Raw genomic sequence first — 16,852 nt, forward strand, 5'->3', positions numbered from 1 at the left:
ATCTTTCCTCACTCATTCTCTCCATGTGACCAAACCATTTCAAATTGCACTCTTCTGCTCTCTCAACCACACTCTTTTTATTACCACACATCTCTTTTACCCTTTCATTACTTACTTGATCAAACCACCTCACACCACATATTGTCCTCAAACATCTCATTTACAGCACATCCACCCTCCTCTGCACAACTCTATCCATAGCCCACGCCTCGCATCCATATAACATTGTTGGAACCACTATTCCTTCAAACATAACTTTTTTGCTTTCCAAGATAATGTTCTCGACTTCCACACATTCTTCAACGCTCCCAGAACTTTCGCTCCCTCCCCCACCCTATGATTCACTTCCGCTTCCATGGTTCCATCCGCTGCCAAATCCACTCCCAGATATCTAAAACACTTAACTTCCTCCAGTTTTTCTCCATTCAAACATACTTCCCAATTGACTTGACCCTCAACCCTACTGTATCTAATAGCCTTGCTCTTATTTAGTTTTACTCTCAGCTTTCTTCTTTCACACACTTTACCAAACTCAGTCACCAGCTTCTGCAGTATCTCACTTGAATCAGCCACCACCACTGTATCATCAGCGAACAACTGACTCACTTCTCAAGCTCTCTCATCCACAACAGACTGCATACTTGCCCCTCTTTCCAAAACTCTTGCATTTACCTCCCTGACAACCCCATCCATAAACAAATTAAACAACCATGGAGACATCACACACCCCTGCCGCAAACCTACATTCACTGAGAATCAATCGCTTTCCTCTCGTCCTACACGTACACATGCCTTACATCCTCGATAAAAACTTTTCATTGCTTCTAACAACTTGCCTCCCGCAACATATATTCTTAATACCTTCCACAGAGCATCTCTGTCAACTCTTGTCATAAACCTTCTCCAGATCCATAAATGCTCCATACAAATCCATTTGCTTTTCTAAGTATTTCTCACATACATTCTTCAAAGCAAACACCTGATCCACACATCCTCTACCACTTCTGAAACTACACTGCTCTTCCCCAATCTGATGCTCTGTATATGCCTTCACCCTTTCAATCAATACCCTCCCATATAATTTCCCAGGAATACTCAGCAAACTTATACCTCTGTAATTTGAGCACTCCTTTTTAACCCCTTTGCTTTTGTACAGTGGCACTATGCAAGCATTCTGCCAATCCTCAGGCACCTCACCATGAGTCATACATACATTAAATAACCTTACCAACCAGTCAACAATACAGTCACCCCCTTTTTTAATAAATTCCACTGCAATACCATCCAAACACGCTGCCTTGCTGGCTTTCATCTTCTGCAAAGCTTTTACTACCCCTTCTCTGTTTACCAAATCATTCTCCCTAACCCTCTCACTTTGCACACCACCTTGACCAAAACACCCTATATCTGCCACTCTTATCATCAGACACATTCAACAGACCTTCAAAATACTCACTTCATCTCCTTCTCACATCACCACTACTTGTTACCACCTCCACATTAGCCCCCTTCACTGAAGTTCCCATTTGTCCCCCTTGTCTTATGCACTTTATTTACCTCCTTCCAAAACATCTTTTTATTCTTCCTAAAATTTAATGATACTCTCTCACCCCAACTCTCATTTGCCCTCTTTTTCACCTCTTGCACCTTTCTCTTGACCTCCCCCCCTCTTTCTTTAATACATCTCCCAGTCATTTGCGTTATTTCCCTGCAGAAATCGTCCAAATGCCTCTCTCTTCTCTTTCACTAACAATCATACTTCTTCATTCCACCACTCACTACCCTTTCTAATCTGCCCACCTCCCACGCTTCTCATGCCACAAGCATCTTTTGCGCAAGCCATCACTGACTCCCTAAATACATCCCATTCCTCCCCCACATTCCTTACGACCTTTGTTGTCACCTTTTTCCATTCTGTACTCAGTCTCTCCTGGTACTTCCTCACACAAGTCTCCTTCCCAAGCTCACTTACTCTCACCACACTCTTCACCCCAGCATTCTCTCTTCTTTTCTGAAAACCTCTACAAATCTTCACCTTTGCCTCCACAAGATAATGATTGGACATCCCTCCAGTTGCCCCTCTCAGGACATTAACATCCAAAAGTCTCTCTTTCGTGCGCCTATCAATTAACACGTAATCCAATAACGCTCTCTGGCCATCTCTCCTACTTACGTATACTTATGTATATCTCTCTTTTTAAACCAGGTATTCCCAATCACCAGTCCTTTTTCAGCATATAAATCTACAAGCTCTTCACCATTTCCATTTACAACACTGAACACCCCATTTACACCAGTTATTCCCTCAACTGCCACATTACTCACCTTTGCATTCAAATCACCCATCACTATAACTGGGTCTTGTGCATCAAAACTACTAACACACTCACTCAGCTGCTCCCAAAACACTTGCCTCTCATGATCTTTCTTCTCATGCCCAGGTGCATATGCACCAATAATCACCCATCTCTCTCCATCCACTTTAAGTTTTACCCATATCAGTCTAGAGTTTGCTTTCTTACACTCTATCATGTACTCCCACCATGAATTATGTACATGTGTAATGTACATTGGAAAGGATCACAATTTTGCGCGTGATCAAGATATTCCTATGAGTCCACGGGGAAAATGAAACACGAAAAGTTCCCAAGTGCACTTTTGTGTAATAATCACATCATCAGGGGAGACACAAGAGAGAAATATAACAGTCAGGTGATATACATCGAAGAGACGAAGCTAGGACACCATTTCGTAAACATGTGATTGTCCAAAACATGTTTTGGACAATCACATGTTTACCATGCTTTGAAGAATGTATGTGAGAAATACTTAGAAAAGCAAATGGATTTGTATGTAGCATTTATGGATCTGGAGAAGGCATATGATAGACTTGATAGAGATGCTCTGTGGAAGGTATTAAGAATATGTGGTGCGGGAGGCAAGTTGTTAGAAGCAGTGAAAAGTTTTTATCGAGAATGTAAGGCATGTGTATGTGTAGGAAGACAGGAAAGTGATTGGTTCTCAGTGAATTTAGGTTTGCGGCAGGGGTGTGTGATGTCTCCATGGTTGTTTAATCTGTTTATGGATGGGGTTGTTAGGCAGGTGAGTGCAAGAGTTTTGGAGAGAGGGGCAAGTATGCAGCCTGTTGTGGATGAGAGAGCTTGGGAAGTGAGTCAGTTGTTGTTCGCTGATGATACAGCGCTGGTGGCTGATTCATGTGAGAAACTGCAGAAGCTGGTGACGAAGTTTGGTAAAGTGTGTGAAAGAAGAAAGTTAAGAGTAAATGTGAATAAGAGCAAGGTTATTAGGTACAGTAGGGTTGAGGGTCAAGTCAATTGGGAGGTAAGTTTGAATGGAGAAAAACTGGAGGAAGTAAAGTGTTTTAGATATCTGGGAGTGGATCTGGCAGCAGATGGAACCATGGAAGCGGAAGTGAATCATAGGGTGGGGGAGGGGGCGAAAATCCTGGGAGCCTTGAAGAATGTGTGGAAGTCGAGAACATTATCTCGGAAAGCAAAAATGGGTATGTTTGAAGGAATAGTGGTTCCAACAATGTTGTATGGTTGCGAGGCGTGGGCTATGGATAGAGTTGTGCGCAGGAGGGTGGATGTGCTGGAAATGAGATGTTTGAGGACAATGTGAGGTGTGAGGTGGTTTGATCGAGTAAGTAATGTAAGGGTAAGAGAGATGTGTGGAAATAAAAAGAGCTTGGTTGAGAGAGCAGAAGAGGGTGTTTTGAAATGGTTTGGGCACATGGAGAGAATGAGTGAGGAAAGATTGACCAAGAGGATATATGTGTCGGAGGTGGAGGGAACGAGGAGAAATGGGAGACCAAATTGGAGGTGGAAAGATGGAGTGAAAAAGATTTTGAGTGATCAGAGCCTGAACATGCAGGAGGGTAAAAGGCGGGCAAGGAATAGAGTGAATTGGATCGATGTTGTATACCGGGGTCGACGTGCTATCAATGGATTGAATCAGGGCATGTGAAGCGTCTGGGGTAAACCATGGAAAGTTGTGTGGGGCCTGGATGTGGAAAGGGAGCTGTGGTTTCGGGCATTATTGCATGACAGCTAGAGACTGAGTGGGAACGAATGGGGCCTTTGTTGTCTTTTCCTAGTGCTACCTCGCACACATGAAGGGGGAGGGGGACGTTATTCCATGTGTGGCGAGGTGGCGATGGGAATGAATAAAGGCAGACAGTGTGAATTGTGTGCATGTGTATATATGTATGTGTCTGTGTGTGTATATATATGTGTACATTGAGATGTATGGGTATGTATATTTGCGTGTGTGGACGTGTATGTATATACATGTGTAGGGGGATGGGTTGGGCCATTTCTTTCGTCTGTTTCCTTGTGCTACCTCACAAATGCGGGAGACAGCAACAAAGCAAAATAAAATAAATAAATATATGTACATGTATGGAGATGTATGTGTGTGAGTGGATGGGTATATTTTTGTTTGTTTCCTGGTGCTACCTCACTGATGCAGGAAGTGGTGATCAAGTACAATGAAAAAATGAATATATGGGAGTATGTGATAGAGTGTAAGAAAGTGAAATCTAGATTGTTGTGGGTAAAACTGAAAGTGGATCAAGAGAGTTGGGTGATTATTGGTGCCTCTACTCCTGGTCATGAGAAGAAAGATCAGGAGAGGCAATTGTTTTTGGAGCAGCTGAATGAGTGTGTCAGCAGTTTTCATGCACGAGACTGGGTTTTAGTCATGGGTGATTTAAATGCAAAGGTGTGTAATGTGGTAGTTGAGGGTATATTTGGTTTACATGGGGTAGTCAGTATTGTGAATGGAAATGATAGAGAGCTTGTGGATGTAAAAGAGAGACTTTGGAAGTTAACGTGCTGAGGGGGGCAGCTGGAGGGATGTCTGATCACTGTTTTGTGGAGGCGAAGGTGAAGATTTGTGGAGGTTTTCAAAAAAGAAGGGAGAATGTTGGGAAGAAGAGAGTGGTGAGAGTAAGTGAGCTTGGAAAGGAGATTTGTTTGAGGAAGTGCCAGGAGAGATTGAGTGTAGAATGGCAAAAGGTGATGGAAAATGACATGAGGGGAGTGGGTGAGGAATGGGATGTATTTAGGGAAGCAGTGATGGCTTGCGTAAAAGATGCATGTGGCATGAGAAAGGTGGGAGGTTGGCAGATTAGAATGGGTAGTGAGTGGTGGGATGAAGAAGTAAAGTTGTTAATGAAAGAGGAAGAGAGGCATTTAAATGATACTTGCAATGAAGGAGTGCAAATGATTGGGAGATGTATAAAAGAAAGCAGCAGAAGGTCAAGAGTAAGGTGCAAGAGTTGAAAAAGAGGGCAAATGAGAGTTGGGGTTGAGAGAGAGTATCATTAAACTTTAGGGGGAATAAAGAGATGCTTTGGAAGGAGGTAAATAACGTGTGTAAGACAAGAGAACAAATGGGAACATCGACAAAGGGGGCAGGTGGGGAAGTAATAACAAATAGTGATGAAGTGAGAAGGAGATGGAGTGAGTATTTTGAAGGTTTGTTGAATGTGTTAGATAGAGTGGCAGATATAGGATGTTTTGGTTGGGTTGGTGTGTGAGTGAGAGGGTCAGGGAGAATGGTTTGGTTAAGAGAGAAGAGGTAGTGAAAGCTTTGTGGATGATGAAATACAGCAAGGTAGTGAAATTGGATGGTAATGCTGTAGAATTTCTTAAAAAAGAGGGTGACTGTGTTGTTGATTAGTTGGTAAGGATATTCATTGTATGTGTGGATCATGGTGAAGTGCCTGAGGATTGGCGGAATGCTTGCATAGTGCCATTGTACAAAGGTAAAGGGGCTAAAGGTGAGTGTTCAAACTATAGAGGCAAAAATTTGTTGAGTATTTCTTGGAAATTGTATGGGAAGGTATTGATTGAGAGGGTGAAGGCATGTACAAAACATCAGATTGGGGAAGAGCAGTGTGGTTTCAGAAATGGTAGAGGATATGTGGATCAGGTGTTTGCTTCGAAGAATGTATGTGAGAAATACTTGGAAAAATAGATGGATTTGTATGTAGCATTTATGGATCTGGAGAAGGCATATGATAGTGGCTGATAGAGATGTTTTGTGGAAGGTCTTAAGAGTATATGGCGTGGGAGGTAAGTTGCTGGAGGCAGTGAAAAGTTTTTATCAAGGATGTAAGGCATGTGTATGAGTAGGAAGAGAGGAGAGTGATTGGTTCTCAGTGAGTGTCAGTTTGCAGCAGGGGTGTGTGATGTCTCCATGGTTGTTTAATTTGTTTATGGATGGGGTGGTAAGGGAAGTAAATGCAAGAGCTTTGGAGTAAGGGGCAAATATGCTGTCTGTTGTGGATGAGAGGACCTGGGAAGTGAGTCAGTCATTGTTCACAGATGATAAAGCTCTTGTGGCTAATTTGGGTGTGAAACTGCAGAGGTTGATGCCTGAGTTTTTGAAAGTGTGTGAAAGGAGAAAGTTGAGAGTGAATGTGAATAAGAGCAAGGTTATTAGGTTCAGTAGGTTTGAGGGACAAGTTAATTGGGATGTAAGTTTGAATGGAAAAAAATTGGAGAAAGTGAAGTGTTTCAGATATCTGGTAGTGGACTTAGCAGTGGATGAAACCATGGAAGTGAGTCACAGGGTGGGGGAGGGGTTGAAGGTTTGGGAGCGATGAAGAATGTGTGGAAGGAGAGAACTTTATCTTGGGGAGCAAAAATGGGATATGTTTGAAAGAATAGTAGTTCCAACAGTGTTATATGGTTGCGAGGCATGGGCTATAGATAGGGTTGTACGGAGGAGGGTGGATGTGTCAGAAATGAAATGTTTGAGGGCAATATGTGGTGTGAAGTGGTTTGATCGAGTAAGTAATGAAAGTGTAAGAGAGATGTGTGGAAATAGAAAGAGTGTGGTTAAGAGAGCAGAAGAGTGTGTGTTGAAATGGTTGGACGTGTGGAGAGAATGAGTGAGGAAGGATTGACAAAGAGGATATATGTGTCAGAGGTGAAGGGAACATGGAGAAGTGGGAGACCAAATTGGAGGTGGAGGGATGGAGTGAAAAAGATTTTGAGCGATCGGGGCCTGAACGTACAGGAGGGTGAGAGGTGTGCAAGGAATAGAGTGAATTGGAACAATGTGGTATACTGGAGTCGACATGCTGTCAGTGGACTGAACCATTGCATGTGAAGCGTCTGGGGTAAACCATGGAAAGGTCTGTGGATCCTGGATGTGGACAGGGAGCTGTGGTTTCAGTGTATTGCACATGAGAGCTAGAGGCTGAGTGTAAATGAATGTGGCCTTTTTGTTTATTTTCTTGGCACTACCTCACTGAATTGGGGGTAGCAGTGCTATTTCCTTTGTGGCGGGGTAGCGACAGAAATGGATGAATGGAAGCAGTATGAATATGTACATATGTATATGTGTATATGTCTGCATATGTGTATATATGTGTTGATATGTATATGTATGTATATGTGTGTGTGTGGGGATAGGGGAGAAAGAATACTTCCCACGTATTCCCTGCGTGTCGTAGAAGGCGACTAAAAGGAGAGGGAGCGGGGGGCTGGAAATCCTCCCCTCTCACTTTTTTTTTTTTTATTTTCCAAAAGAGGGAACAGAGAAGGTGGCCAGGTGAGGATATTCCCTCAAAGGCCCAGTCCTCTGTTCTTAACAAAAAAAAAAAAAAAAAAAAATGTGTATATGAGTGGATGAGCCATTCTTCGTCTGTTTCCTGGTGCTATCTCACTGACACAGGAAACAGTGATTAATTATAATAGATAGATGAATAAATAAAGTATATTTTTTATTATATTTTTTTTTTATGGTTGTATGTATGAATGGTTGTAAGTTAGGTAGCATCTGTATTCTAACTGATGAGGTAGTGAATGCTTGTATTTGACAAGGGCTTAAAAGGTTACTTCATGCTATAAAAAGTTCAGGAAATGGTGCCTCCAGGTATACAAAATAAGAGTTCCCAACATAATGCCCAAATAATAACATTTACCATTGTGCTCTCTAACTTTCAAAATTTCTGAAATCTTTAATTTATTTTTATTTTCATACCCTGTTTTTGTTTCAGATATATCTTCAAGTGCGATTCAAATTCAAGGGTCCCAAATTGGTTCGTCCTTTTCTACAATTTGTTTGTCTCATGATGACCTTCTACACATGTCTTTCACGTATATCTGACTACAAGCACCATTGGTCTGATGTTCTCTCAGGTTTTATTCTGGGAACAACTGTGGCCATCCTTATTGTAAGTTCTACAGCATGCCATTACACTTCATTTAAGTTTTGCAGTATTTTGCAACATCTTGCTATGATCAGATATGGTTTTGTGGTTTCAATTCATTATTTTTCCAGTTTTTCTTGTGAAAAAGAAGTTATGCAATAAGTATTTTTTTTTACTGTCAGAAGCAGTTTACTTATTGTAAAATGCTTTTGGGAGTGACCCTGATACAGAGACATGTAAATATTGATATTCTGCTCTCAACAGAGATCAAACAAGCCATACATGCTTTGTAGTCATGTCTAGTCAAAGCATCTTGACATAGACATGGAAAGCCCAGAATATATTAGCACTCTTTTAGAATTTTTCAAGGAAAAGGTAGTCATGACTTGCAGAAACAAATTGAATTATGATCGTCAATATTCTCTCAGCCGTAGCTAGAACACTTACAGCATGAAATTTTGGATATAACCAAATAAGTCCTGTTTATAGTTGGGCCAGGTTGTGTTCTTTGTTTTCTGAATTATTGTTATGAAGATAGTCATTATATTTTTGTGAGGTGTAGAATAATTGTAAGGTTGGCAAATTTCATGGTTCTTGCTCATTGGATTGCTCACTTTGTGTATGTTCTGGAGGGATTCCCTTGAGTACAAACAATTGATATGCTCATTTCTAAACTGTGCCTTGTGAGCTTGGTCTTCCAACCTCTCAGAAGCAAATATGACAGAGCTGAAAACCACACAAATTGGATCACTCAGAACAATCACTGGCTGCTTAATAACCACAAGCACTCGTCACCTACACAGTGAAACAAAGATCCTCCGAATATCATCCCACCTCAACATGCTCAGCACTCATTTCTATGCAACAGCATTAGATCCTTCCCATCCAAATAACCCCCTGACTAACCACCAACCCTCTGCAGCAACATCAACAGATCCTCCACTCCAACAAATATTGACAAAACACATACATACTGAAATAACCCAACAAGCTCTAAACAGCTGCCTTCCCATCTCAGTCTTAAACTCCACCCTTCCAGACATATGCCCATCAGAAGCCTCACTTCCCTGACAAACACAAGTCACACTATCCCTTCAGTGCTCAGGACATCAACCAATCTTGCAGTAATTCACACACCATTTCAGCACATCTGCAGACCTCCATGTCCATGGTGCAACCACTGCTATGGACACTGAACACTTGCATTACTACTTGGTTGCCCTGCTTTCTTCCCACATAGATGCACATACAACATCAATACACCGTTTGACCTGTAGTCCCACCCAATGGACATGTCCAACTTCCTGAGCACTTTGAGCCTCATAAATTTAGAAGGAACTCCTCGGACAGGAAATAAGTTGGGGAATATGTGAAATTCGGATATGTTCAGTCACATTTTGTTAATCAGTGTGGCTTATTGGAGCTTCATGATTAGCAAGCACAATCATGAATAACCATGGTGTGTTTATCTTAGCACCTTGACAATATTGACAAAATTGGTTCAACCAATTTTATTAGTTGGGAAATCTTATGATGATGCAGAGACTGTAGTGAAGCAAGCAAATAATCTGGTTGCAGACAGTCTATAAACATTAAAAGGTTTGAACAAGATCTGAAGATTTTCTCCACATCTCTGCAAAGGCACATATATTGTTAGCTATATATATCTGTAGCCAGATTTGCTCATTCTCATCTGAGTCCTGACTTTTTGGTCCTTTTTCAATAATCGAACTGCCTTTGTATATTCCTTACTACATATACTTGTTTAACATTCGATCATATGTACATGCTAATCCTAACTTCTTGCCAAAAATTCCTTATTTTTTCATGTACCTTGGGTAAGTCACCACAGTTTTTGCAAACATTAGAGCATTATTTGAAAATCATAGTTCTAGCCTTAATTTGTTGTGAAGTGTCTGAGGATTGATGGAATGCCTGCATAGTGTCATTGAAGAAAGACAAAGGAAACAAAGATAAGTGGTTGAATTACAGAGGTATAAGGTTGAGTGTAACTGGTAAGTTTTATGGAAGAGTGTTGAGGAAGAACCTGGCTTCAGGAGTAGTAAAGGATGCATAAACCAGTTGTTTGCTCAGAAGAATATATGTCAAAAATATTTAGAGAAACAGAAGGATTTGTATGTGGCATATATGGATCTGGAGAAAGATTAGATATGCTTTTTGATTGATGCAGTGAATATATAGGGTGGGAGGAAAGTTATTAGAAGCAGCGAGGTGTTTTCATCAAAAGGGTAAGGCATGTGTGTCAATAGGTAGGGAGGAGTAAGGGTGGTTCTTAGTAAAGGTGGGTCTGCAGCATGGTTGTGTGATGTCACTATGGCTGTTCAAAGTCTGTTTATAGATGAGGTGGAAAGGGAAGCTAATGCAAGGGTCTTGGGGAGAGGAGTAGGTCTGCAGTCTAGTAGTGATGGGGATCCTTGGAAGATGAGTCAGTTATTGTTTGCTGATGACACAACACTGGCAGCAGATTCAAGTAAGAAACTGCAGAAGTTGGGTTCTAAGATTTGAGAGTGTATAAAAGGAAAAAGTTGTGAGTAAATGTAAGTGAAAGTGAGATTATTAGCTTTAACACTGGAAAAAGGATGTTAACTGGGGTGTGAGTTTGAATTCAGAAGACTAGGAGGAAGTGAAGTGTTTTAGATATAAAGGAATTGACATGGCAAATGGAGCTATGGGAACTTAAGTGAATCATAGCAGTAGGAGAGGAGGCAAAGGTCCTTGGAGCATTGAGGATTGTGTGAAACAAGAGATCACTATGTGGGAGGGCTAAGATGGGGATATTTGAAGATATAGCAGTCTTGACAGTAGTCATGGATGTAAGGTATGAGCTACAGATGAGAATGTATGGGAAAGGGTGAATATGTTGGAAAGAAAGTGTCTGAGGACAGTATCAAGTGTGGGAAGAGCTGAGCAAGTAAGGAGCAACAGGGAAAGAGAAGTGTGTCAGTTAGAAGGGTATGGTTGAGAGAGCTGAAAAGGGTGAGCTAAAATGTTTTGGACTTATGGAGTTCATGAGTAGCGAGGTTGACAGAGTGGATATATGTATCCAAAGTGCAGGGGACATGGAGAAGACCAAATTGGAGATCCAAGGACAGATTGGAAAAGTTTTTGAGTGCTCAGAGCCTGTACATAAAAGAGGGTATAAGGTGTACATGGGATAGAATGCATCATGGTGATATGTTGTACAGGGGATGATGTGCTATCAGCCAATAAAGTGGATATATGTGTCCAAAGTGCAGGGGACATGGGGAAGACCAAATTGGAGATCCAAGGACAGAGTGGAAAAGTTTTGAGTGCTCAGAGCCTGTCCATAAAAGTGGGTATAAGTTGGGATAGAATGCATCATGTCGATGTGTTGTACAGGGGATGATGTCCTATCAGCCAACCGAATCAGGATATTTGAAGCTGCTGGGGAAACCACAGAAAGGTCTGTGGTGTCTAGTTGTGGTAAGGGGGTTATGATTTTTGTGCATTATAGCTAGGAATGGATGTGAGCAAATGAAACTTTTTATTTGGTCTTGGTTCTACCTGGCTTATACAGGAAGCTGCAAATAAGTTTGAATTTCCATGCTTGATCACCATTTCCTTGTGTTAGTGAGGTAGTATCAAAAGCAGGTGAAGGAGGGCTGTATTCGCTCACATTTATTCTTTAGCTTTATTGTGTAATGCACCAAAACCACAGCTTCCAATCCACAACCAGGTCCCTCAGATCTTTCCATGGTTTACCCTAGCTGCTTTACATATCTTTGCTTAGTCCTGTGACTACCCACAGTATACCAATTTACTCTATGTGAAAGTGGGATGTGATGAAATTGGAGATAGTTGGTTAATGGGGAGTGTCTGGAGTAAATGAGAATGGAAGTTATCTGATGGATATTTATGCTGAGAAGGGTTATTCCTTGCAAACACCATTTTTCAAGGCAAGATGATCCACAGATATACATGGATGAGGAATAATGGAAGAGGAAAACAAAAGGCTTTAATTGACTATGTGGCAGTGGATGAAAGATTAAGGAAGGCCATGCTAGAGTCTTTGGAGACTGACCATATTGCAGTTCTTGTGGGGATGAGGATCACAGAGAAATGGAAATATGGTATAAGAAGGAATGAAAAGGTAAAAGTGTTGGCAAGCAAGAAGATGAATCAGAAAAAATGGAGGGAGGAGTATGAAATGATGGTAACTGAAAGCTTAGATGGAAGTGCAGTGAATGTATGGATGCAGTCATGTTTGAATGAGGTGTTTAAAATGTATAGAGAAATACTAGTAAAGGTTGTAGAATCTGTAGTTGGATACAAGGATGTGAGATACAGGAATAAACAAGATAATGCATATTGGACAGAAGAGATTACAAATGCTGTGGAAGAGAGGAAAAGGCATATGGTAGATTCCTCGATAGGAATGTACAAGCGGAAGTTCAGCAAAGGAGGAAGGAAGAATACAAAATACGTAAGCAGAATGTTCAGAAGCTGATAGAGAAAAGCAAAGAAAAAGTAGATGAAGATTTTGGAAGGAAGTTAAGTGAAAAGTTTCAGGAAAATAAGAAACCATACTAGAAGGAGATGGAAAAGGATAGAGATGGATGTAAGAGTGGAAATGTTGACGTGAGAAGTAAGGAAGTAGAATTACTGAATCAAAAGGAGGACTTGAAAGGAAGATGGAAAGAGTATTTTGAAGAACTTATGAATGTGGGAGAAGGGGAGGGAGTAGTTGTTACATGCATGGGGATGGAGGATTGAAGGAAGAGGATACAAGTGCCAGGGTCTATAACAAAAAGGCAGGTTAGAATGGAAATAATGAGGCTGAAGGTAGGAAAGGCACCTGGAATGGATGGGATTACACCTGAAATGCTGAAGTATTTAGGAGAAACTGTGATAGAGTGGATGCATCTTATATGTAATTTAGCTTGGAAACAGAAGGTTGTGCCAGAGGAGTGGATGAAATCTATTATCATTCCTTTATTCAAAGGAGAAGGTGCTACAGATGTATTTAGCAATTATAGGGTAATAAGTTTGTTAAGTTTATCCCTGGGGATAGGGGAGAAAGAATACTTCTCATGTAATCCCTGCGTGTCGTAGAAGGGGACTAAAAGGGAAGGGAGTGGGGGCTGGAAATCCTCCCCTCCTGCTTTTAATTTTCCAAAAGAGGGAACAGAGAAGGGGGCCAAGTGAGAATATTTTCTCAAAGGCTCAGTCCTCTGTACTTAACGCTACCTCGCTAACGTGGGAAATGGCAAATAGTATGAAAAAAAAAAAGTGTGTGTTAAGTATACCAGGAATAGTGTATGCAAGAATATTAATTGACATAGTGATGGAAGTGACTGAATGCAGAATTATAAAGAGCAAGGGGGTTTAGGAAAGGTAGGAGATGGGCGAATCTGATTTTTGTAGTAAAGGTGATGGTGGAAAAGTATTTAGCAAAAGGTAAGGCAGCTATTGTGGATCTGGAGAAAGCATATGACAGAGTAAGTAGAATGCTTTGTGGGATATATGATATATATGGGACAACTGTTGGATGGTGTGAAAGCCTTCTATAGAGGAGCAAATGCATGTGTAAGAGTGGATGGAGAGCTGAGTGAAAGTTTTGGGGTACATGTAGGTGTGAGACAGGGCTGTGTGATGTCACCATGGCTTTATGATATAGACTTTAAATGTAAGAGAGATGAAAGCAAGACCAAGGAAAAGAGGTACAGAGATAGAGTGTGGTGTTGAGATCTGGTGGCAACCCTGTTTGCTGATGATGCTGTGCTGTTTGTGGTGAGTGAAGAGGAGCTGCAGAAGGTTGTAAGTGTGTTTTATGATGTGTGTAAGCCTAGGAAATTGAAGGTAATGCAAGTAAAAGTAAAGTAATAGTGTTTGAAAGGAAAGAAAGTGAAAATATAGATTGTGTAAAACCATTTGGAGTGAAAGAAGAAAGTGCACTAAATTGTGCTGTGGATATCAGGGAGAAAAGACTGGAAGAAGTAAGGGAATTTAAGTATTTGGGAGCTGTCTTGGGTAGGTGTGGTGATATGGAAGGAGAGATAAGGGAGAAACAGTACAGGGTAGAAGAGTCATTAGGTCCCTTAAAAGAATAATGTAGGTTAGCGGTGTAAGTATGAAAGTGAAGAGAGGATTAAAGGACTGCATATTCCTCCCAACCCTGACCTATGCAGCCAAAACATGGATGTGGAATGAGTCATAGACTTTAAGAATCCAGGCTGTGGAAATGAGCTATTTGAGAAGAGCATGTGGTGTGACTAGATGGAATGAAGAAAGAAATGAATGGGTGTATGGGAGGTGTGTTATGGTAAGGAATGCAAAGTAAATGAGTGGTAGAATAGGTGAAACGTAATACTTTGAGGTGGTTTGGGCATGTGGAGAGAATACAAGACTGAGAGTTTACAAGGAGATTGTATGATAGTACAATTAAAGGGACTGGTGTGATTTATAAGGAGATTGTATGATAGTACAGTTAAAGGGGTTGGTGTGAGTGGAAGACCACCTGTGACATGGTCAAATAGTGTGGAGGAATACTGGAGGGAGAGAAATAGTGGAAGAATGTGTAAAATGGTGTATGCTGTGGAGGCATGTAAGGACAGGGATAAGTGGAGATTCTTTTGCCGTGGCCACCCCTTAATGGGAGTTCCTGAAGGGAAAGGGATAGGTAAATGTGAGGAGACTAATCTCTGCATTTTGACAAGGAAGATATGAAGGCTGTATGCATCTCCCACTCACTTATCCAAATGTGGGGTTTATTGATGGAACTGATTCTTTGTGGGCATTACTACTTATGTGGCAGATTATAGGGATGACAGCTTAATTGTTTCTGAGGGCTCTAATGCTATAGCTAGTCCATCATAGTCAGTTCTTGAGGTAGATACATTGTCAGGATACAGGATTTGACTTTCCTTGTCTAACTGTTTTGACTAGATGGGACTACCAAGCATGCATAATCTTTTACTCCTTCCCCATTAGAGGGCAGAAATAAGTCTCTCCTTGTAAAACTGATTTTCTCATTTTCATAATACCACACAACCTTCTAGTCGATGTATGTGTCGGATCTGATTTGTGATTGGCGGCATCTTCCCAAGCATCACCATGAGGGTGTGGAAGCCATGCAACTGCAGAACTGTAGTCGGTCATCTTCCCCCACCAAGATTGACTTTGTTTAAAGCATCTCAGGGTCAGGGTCAATTTATTATATATTGTGTTTGGCCATGATTTATGCAAAGATCTGCTTTGTAAAATACTTGGATTTTTTAAGCATGTGCATTTAGCTTTACTAATTCCATCTTTGGTTTATTCTTATGTGTCTTGCTTGGTTGGGCATGCAAAAGTTTTAATGAATTGATGTTTGATAGACCTTACTAACCATTTTGGTGAAAATTTTGATTTTTCTAGCCACCAAGTGTGCAAAAATAAGCAAAATCTTTTTTCTCTTCACTTCGTATGTTCTGAGAGCACAAGATGTTTCTTGAGGAATTTCAGGGTAGGTTCCTTTTGTACCCTTTTCACTTTTCACTTTATTCTCATATCACAAAAGCCTTGTTTGACTGATGGAGTACTCTCTCAGCCAATCAGCAACCTCCTCTAGTCTGACATTATCTTCCCGTCTGCTCCCAAAAATCTAGGGCCTCACCTCTTTGGGGCAGCATCACATTCATATGTTTTATCATCTGCTGCAATCTTGCTGTTTGATGTTAGAATTAGTATTCCTTCCTTATGTTTGATAATAGTTAATTTATTGTGCAGGTGCTTGCAGTTCCTTGAAAGAGTTATGAGAGTAAATGAAACTAAGGGGTATTTATGGAAGCACTGCTTACATGAGAAAGAGTGGTGTGTGGGATGTGGAAGTTGGAATTTTGCATGTGAGAAAGGGTAGTGAAAGGTGGGAGGGTAGATCTGGGTGCGAGTGTAGCTTCTTGGATGAGGGCTGCGTGGATGTTGTGTTCTCTGAGTTAGTTGAACATTTCTTTGTGTATGTTCCTGATGCCCTTGGCATTGAGTTGTAAGATGTTTAGTATGTCATTTAGGTTCTCTGGAGTAGAATGTTTTTTTTTTATGAAAATTATAAGCATCTGATAGGGTAGTGCTTGTTAGTGATAGGAATTTGGCATGGTGGACGGAAGTTTACTGGTGTCACTGGTTTGCATTAGTGGTTGGGAGATGATGACCGGGTCATCATCTCCCACTTGTGAGGAAGGTCCTGAAGGATGGCTTAAGTTGGTGACATCCAAGGCTTCTCTTTTTGAGTGTGAACCTGAGGCTGCTGTGGATGAAACCACTGTTTTTTTTTGTGCACTGCCACTACTGTTTCTCATGTTAGCAAGGTATCAACACAAACAAAGATGAAGAAAAGGCTTCATGTACATACACTTATTTTGTAGCTGTCATGTAATGCACCAGAACCATAGCTCCTTATCCATAAGTAGGCCCCACAAACCATTCTATGTTTTCCCCAGCTGCTTCATGTGTCCCGGGTCAGTCCATTGACAGCACATCTATCTATCTCTCTATCTTTCTGTCTATATTTCTGATGCCTGTGTCCTCCTGGAACTCCCTCAAGGAAGAGGCCATGGCAATAGAGTCTCCATAACTAGAGTACTTGTGCTGCTTCTCAGCCTTTAGTGCCTCACCCTCAACAGGCCACCAGCAAAGGGCATCACT

The 16,852-nt window shown here is 41.1% G+C and overlaps 1 protein-coding gene across 3 annotated transcripts in view; it reads left to right on the forward strand.

Moving 5' to 3' along the window:
* The window catches only part of LOC139765646 (putative phosphatidate phosphatase), a 224,089-nt gene that overhangs the window by 131,250 nt on the left and 75,987 nt on the right, over positions 1-16,852 (forward strand). For 2 of the 3 annotated variants that reach the window (XM_071693340.1, XM_071693339.1), the window contains exon 5: positions 8,036-8,212. In XM_071693340.1, the coding sequence (XP_071549441.1) occupies positions 8,036-8,212 (177 nt within the window). Of the gene's footprint in view, positions 1-8,035; positions 8,213-15,228; positions 15,369-16,852 lie in introns of all 3 variants that reach the window. The other variant, XM_071693341.1, reaches the window with a different exon arrangement.

Source organism: Panulirus ornatus, chromosome 55, assembly GCF_036320965.1.
Source record: "Panulirus ornatus isolate Po-2019 chromosome 55, ASM3632096v1, whole genome shotgun sequence".
NCBI lineage: Eukaryota > Metazoa > Arthropoda > Malacostraca > Decapoda > Palinuridae > Panulirus > Panulirus ornatus.